This window comes from Lactuca saligna, chromosome 2 (genome assembly GCF_052625555.1).
Source record: "Lactuca saligna cultivar CGN05327 chromosome 2, ASM5262555v1, whole genome shotgun sequence".
NCBI classification, from domain to species: Eukaryota; Viridiplantae; Streptophyta; class Magnoliopsida; order Asterales; family Asteraceae; genus Lactuca; species Lactuca saligna.
The window spans coordinates 178,694,733-178,701,753 of NC_136418.1; the positions used below are offsets into that span (position 1 = coordinate 178,694,733).

Sequence of the window (7,021 nt, forward strand, 5' to 3'; positions counted from 1 at the left end):
GTGATTATAGTTATATGAGGTTGGTATTTTGGGGGTAACTCACTAAGCTTTCGGGCTTACAGTTTCAGGTTCAGCGGATGATCGCGGGAAGGCGAAGGTGTGATCGTACACCTCCTCGGTTGATGATTATGATTTCCAGGAACTATGATGTTTAAACTAATTTGAAAACAGATTATAATAATTGAATGATTTTATATGAATTAATTTTTTTTTAAATTAGTTCAAATTTTATGGATGTTACACCAAAAGTCATAAATATGTATCCTACTTCATTAAAAGTCAGTCCAGAACATTTTTCCAATTTTCCGTATTTTCGATAAGTTGTTTCTGTAAGCCCTAGAATCAACTAACTATAAATACAAGATTTACAACAAACTAGCCGAAGGATAAGGGAATTTAAAAAAAGACTATACATATATATTTCATTCTATCGCTAATATATACAAATATTAACAATTGAGAAAAATGAAATAAGTGGGTCCCTATCAATATAAACTAGTTGGTTGAGGAACTTATCATAATGAAGATATTATCGATCAAACACCTGATGAATAAAATGCAACAAATGTTGGTATTTTTAGTGTTATCATCATATTTTAGTGTGATTATTATTGTTGTCGAAATATGTTGGGTTCAGTTAACCAACCATTTGACACCAGAAATACAGGGTACACACTCGGAGTGTTAAATGTGAACTCGGGTAAATGGGGGTCCAGGGACAGTGCCCTTGGGTACGGGGTTCCAAGGGGCAGCCCCCTGAAACCAGAACGGATTCTTATATAAAGAAATAGTCCGGCCATGTATTTTCCCGCCAAAAACCCACTAATGACATCATGGTGATGTATGTTTCAGTTATGTGCTAAAACTACTTCTTTTGGCGCCAATTTAGTGTAACCAACACGTAACCACTTTTCACTCCTTGTATAAATGCAAGGTAATTATTCGGTAAAAAGGTTGATTAGTCACACATAAGAAATTGATCATTATCAATCTTTCTGTCTCTCATGAATACATAACATCACAAGGTATGTATTATGTGTTTAAGGTTTGGATTAGGCCTGTATTCCAAATCAGATTTATTGGATCATCTCACTTCTGAATTCATGTATATCATGCTTTAAGAGACGAATTACATGTTTTGGAAATTGATATAATCACGATCCAAGCATTATTGTTATTATGAATCCTTATTTTCTAATAACATGACTTCATTACATAATAATTATCATGATTTTATTAACTAGGTCGGTAATAGGTACCTTCTCACATTCTTATGGAGAATGATGGATGATGTGGAACTTGTAGGCAGGGAATTTGAAGTTGATTTCATGAGCCAACATGATGTTGATACATATTAGAGGATAATCGAGAGGCCAAAATGACTTCAAGTGGTGTTGCTTTGCCTATAGTCAGTCCCAAGCTTTCAGTCATGTCAACAGGTTGGTTTGATGGTTTTTTGAGGACAAACTGTTGAATCAAGCTAGCTAGCGTTAAACTCACAGCCTGGAGGGCAAAAGAAACACCAGGGCACATTCTTCTACCACTACCAAAAGGAAGCAATTCATAATGCTTTCCCTTGACATCGATACCCTTGTGACTAGTCAAGAATCTCTCAGGCCTAAATTCAAGAGGTTCTGACCAAATTTTAGGGTCACGTTGCATCTTATAGAGATTCACCAACAGACGAGTGCCTTTTGGAATATTATATCCACCAACAATGCAGTCCTCTAGTGACTCGTGAGGAACTGAGAGTGGTCCAGCTGGGTATAAGCGGAATGTTTCTTTGATGATGGCATCCAGGTAGACCAAGTTCTTCAAATCCGACTCCTCCACCAGCCTGTCCCTTCCAACATGCTCATCAATTTCATCTTGGGCAGTTTCTAATGCTTTTGGGTTGTTGAGCAATAATGCCAAAGCCCATGTTAATGTCAAAGATGTGGTGTCCACGCCTGCTAATAGGAGTTGCTGCATGCATGCGAAATGGAATTACAACATATATATATATATATATATATATATATATATATATATATATATATATATATATATATATATATATATATATATATATATATATATATATATATATATATATATATATATATATATAAAAGATCTTGGAAAAGTTAATTCACTTACTTGACATGTGGATTTGATAATTGTATCATGGTCAAACCCCGGGAATGCTTCTTCAGAAGCATCTTCAAGAATGGAAATTAGCACATCTATGAAATCTTGGTTGCTTTCATGTTGCAGTGAAGAGTTACTATTCATTTTGTGTTCCTTTAACCACACGTCAAAGATATCGTCCAAATCTCCCGCTGTCTTCTTCATGGCTTTTATGTATCCACCCACATCGAAGCACCTGAGATAAGGGATAAAATCAGAAGCCACAAATGCCCCCATTAACTCGAAGAACGTTTTTACTATGCTCTGAAATCGAACGCCTTCTTCATCATTTGGTGAAAACCTCTTCCCGGAAATAATCCTAACCATAATGTTTACTACAAAATTTCCAAACCACTGACCCATATCCACCCTCAACTCCTCTGAACTCTTGACCGAAACATCATATAAATCTTTGATGGAGGCTCTAAGTTCTGAAGCTCGAATACGCCCAAGCATTTCAACTCGTCGTTGAGAAAGAACCTCGAGCATTACCATCTTGCGTATTTGTCGCCAATAGTCGCCGTATGGAGTAAAGCCGAACATGGCATAATCATAAGCCATGATTTTTACTGCCTCTGCTTTTGGTCGACTTGCAAAGGCCTTGTCGTTTGTTGTAAAGCACTCTTTAGCTGTAGCCCCGTCACTCACCACCAAAGTTTGATGAACACCGAGGTTGATGGTGAAGATAGGGCCATGCTCTTCTACCATGTCACCTAAAACCTTGTGAGGTAGCTCAGGTCCACCTAGAAGATGTAGGTGCCCGATTATAGGCCATCCCCCTTTTGCTTGTGGTGGATTTCGGTTCTTCCCTGTGGTTGCCTTCTTTTTGCCGAGGGTGTGGAGTAAGAAAACTAGTACTACAACAGAAGAAAAGATGGATGTAACAATTGTTGAAGACGAGAGATGCAACTCCATCGCCTTGTGAGCGGCTGCAATAATTGTGGAAGACGAGAGATAGAACTCCAACGCATTGCTTGGTTAGGTGTACTTGTATATGTGTGCGCGCAATCCAAAAATGTTTAAAATATTGTGAACCGTACTAGATTCTTTTTTTAAATTCCTATTTTATCCCTTCTAAAGTTACATTTATTTATACATAATATTCGTTTATTTCTAATATTTAATTAAAAGTTAGTAATCGTGTCTAATTAATACTATTAAAAAAACTGCCCAATATATAATTTCAAATTGAAATCCATACCAACTATATTGTAAGGGATTTTTTTTTTTTTTTTTTTTTTTTTGTAAGAATGGTAATATATTCTTTGGAATCATCTTACAATCTTAAGATTCTTTTTGAATAAAATAGGCTCGTGGCGCCACCTTTCCACCGCCCACTTCAAGTCAAGTAGTTTCATTTTTGGCCCTATCGTTTTTATCTTACCATCCATGATATGCTAATTGCCAAAAACAAGTTTATAAACAATTCTTACTACTTATCTTTATTATATTTTATGTATATTTTCTTGAAAGATCCTAACTTTCATATATTAAAAAAAAGTTGTTATTCTGAAACATACTACATGCATATTCATAAAACAATATTTTACATTGATAGTTTGATTGGAAAGACTGGATACAAACCGATTAAGTTTTAATATTTTACATAACTACCCAGGATATTGTAAATTTATACAAACATAAACTGAAATACAAAAGTACTATTACAAATTATTCTAAATCTTCCAACAGTATACCACCATACTGCTTATTTATCTCCTACAATTGTTAAACATAGAGAGGGGTAAGCGGTGACGTTTACTGAGTTTAATAATAGATACAATATAACGTTATGTCAAATATATACATCAATATAGCAGAAGTAAAGAGGAACAACAAAGACATATGTGAATCATGTGATAAGCTTTCCATATCAATTGGGCTTCTCGAGCACCTCGGGGCGTGTTTCGGGTGTTGGAAATGATTCTAGGGCTTCGAGGGAAGTGGAAATAGCTAAAATATGAAATTAGGGGTGAAAATGCCAAATTTCCAAACAAAATCGAGAAATATCGCAACACCCCCCCCCCCCCCTGTTTATAGGGTGCGAGACCGAAGATCAATGGTTGAGAAGGCTCCACGCGGCAGCAGATGCGAAGGCCAGGTGGAGGGTGCGAGGTTCGGACACCAACGCTACACGCGTCAGCTTCGGACTGGTCCAACGCGTCGGATGCGAGGAGTCACCGGGCACGCGTCGGAGTTTCGGCTACACAACGCATCGGTGACTAAGTTGCTTCGGACACGAGGCAGACACGAGGAGAGATCCGGACAAGGGTGACGTGGCTAAACACCAACCATGCGAAATTCCTCGGATTTCGGACTTTTCTTGATTTTTGTGTCCCGAACTTCTAAAATCCATAACTTTTGCATACGGACTCCGTTATCGACGTTCTTTATATGCACGCGTAGACGGAAATATACTCTACAACTTTTGTTTAGATTTCATTGGCTAGTTTTGATTTATTTTTAATATTATTATTTTTAGCAGACCGGGACAGGAAAATCCGTTAAAAATTCATAACTTCTTCATTCGACGTCCGTTTCCGTCAGTCTTTTAACCGTTGTACTACTATTGATGAGACATTCGATTCTCGTTTAGGTTGTGTCGGCAAAATATCGCTCGATCTTTATTTCGAGTTTTTAGCTGTCTACTTCTATTCTAAATATTAAAAAAATCATAACTTCCTCATACGAAATCAAATTTTGGCGTTCTTTTTATCAAAAATTCTAGGTTTAACAAATGCTACGACTTTCATTAAGATCACCAAGGCTAGAAAATAGGTTATCAAAAACTCACTTTTTACGTCATTCGGCACCGTGCCGGTTCGGTCGCGAATCTTCGATTGGTCAAAACTTCTTCGTTATAACTCGGATTTCGATGAGGTTTTCGCCTAAATGTTTCTAACGAAATTATCTACAACTTTGAATAATAAAATTTTACTTATTTCAAATTTTATATTATCGCTATATTTTACTATTTGACATATGATTGGAATCTCATAAGACTTCCAATATTTTCTGAGTGATTCTAAACATAGTTTTACTTCATTTATAGTAAAAACTATATGTTATAACTCAATACTTTCAAAATTATATAATATTTCATAATATTATTCACTTTAATTAACAAAACACGATTTCAAAAAGTGTATGTTACAAATACCTCCTTCTCCTAAGGATTTCGTCCCCGAAATTACATCGATTAAAATAAATGGGGATATTTCGCTTTTATCTCATACTTATTTTTCCAAGTATAATTTGGGCCTCAATGGTGTTTCCATTTGACAAGCACCAACTCTACTTCTTTATTACATAGCTAAGTCGTTCTTTTATTTACGATCTCTTCAGGTTCTTCTACGTATCTTAATTTATTGTCCAATTTTACCTCGGATAACGAAATCGTTTCATCATATATGCTCAAGCATTTGCGCAGATAATTCACATAAAACACATCATGAATACCTGCCAAATCTTCAGGCAATTCCAAGCGGTATGCTTGCTTTCCAATTCTCTGGATGATTTTGAAAGGTCCAACAAATTTAGGACTCAACTTTTCTTTCTTTCCAAATCGCATAAGGCCTTTCCATTGGGATACCTTCAGCATTACGAAATCACCCACTTGGAATTCTATGGGTAGTCTTATCTTTTATGTATAGGAATCTGTCGATCCTGGGCCGCTTTCATTCTTTCTCGTGCGATTTGAATCTTGTCGATGGTGTGTTGAATCATTTCAGGGCCTCCAAGGATCTTTTGTCCTACATCACACCAACATAATGGTGTACGACATTTGCGACCATATAATGCTTCATATGGTGGCATTTTGATTGAAGTGTGGTAATTGTTATTATACGTAAAATCGACAAGAGGTAAGTACTTGTCCCAGTTACCACCGAACTCCAAGACACATGCATGAAGCATATCTTCTACTGTTCGGATTGTTCTCTCTGTCTGACAATCTGTTTGGGGATGATAAGCTGTGCTGAGATCAACTCGAGATCCCAATTCACGTTGCATACTCGCCCAAAAGTGAGAAGTGAAGCGAGTATCACGATCGGAAATGATCTTTAGTGGCACACCATATCTCACAACAATTTCATCCAAGTATACTTGTACGAATTTCTCCATTGGAGCTGTTTCACGCATGGCGAGAAAATGTGTATTCTTAGTCAGACGATCGACAATTACCCAAATGCTATCATGCTATCTAGCAGTCTTTGGCAATTTGGTAATAAAATCCATGGATAGATCTTCCCATTTCCATACAGGAACACTAAGACTTTCTGGAGTTCCTTATGGCTTTTAGAGCTCTAATTTGACTTGTAAGCATACTAAGCATTCCTGCACATATCTTCCAATGCCTCTCTTTAGTCCAGGCCACCAATAATCAGCTCTTACATCATAGTACATTTTACTTGTACCAGGATGTATTGACAGCTTAGACTTATGAGCTTCATCTAAAATCTTCTGTCTTAATCCACCAATCTTTGGAATCCGTAGCTGATTCTTAAATACCTTCAATCCTCATGGATCATCAAGTAAAACATCAACATAATGTACCATTCCTTCCTTCTTCACATTTTCTGTCTTTAAGGACTTAAATTTCCATTTCTCTAGCTCGTCAAGAATAGTGAACTTTACTGTAGTGTGAGCAATAGCATAACACATAATATTACGATAAAGTTTCCTGCTAAGTGCATTGACAACTATATTGGCCTTTCCAGGATGGTACTGTTGGATATAGTGTCTAAGTCCATAACTATATTTGGTATGTACTTGACCCGACTTGGCATGGTCCATTTGGGTTGCATGGCATCATGCACTTGGATAGACTAAATGAGAGAAATAAGATACTTAT

At 36.6% G+C, this 7,021-nt stretch overlaps 1 protein-coding gene across 1 annotated transcript; it reads right to left on the bottom strand.

Moving 5' to 3' along the window:
• Window positions 1-1,151: 1,151 nt before the first annotated feature.
• LOC145028314 (cytochrome P450 CYP82D47-like) lies at window positions 1,152-3,117 on the bottom strand. Its single transcript, XM_078976990.1, has 2 exons — window positions 2,140-3,117; window positions 1,152-1,965 (listed from the first exon to the last, which is right to left on the bottom strand). Exons 1-2 carry the CDS (start codon window positions 3,082-3,084, stop codon window positions 1,327-1,329), a joined length of 1,584 nt encoding a protein of 527 aa, XP_078833116.1. The 5' UTR covers window positions 3,085-3,117; the 3' UTR covers window positions 1,152-1,326.
• Between the last annotated feature and the right edge of the window lie 3,904 nt (window positions 3,118-7,021).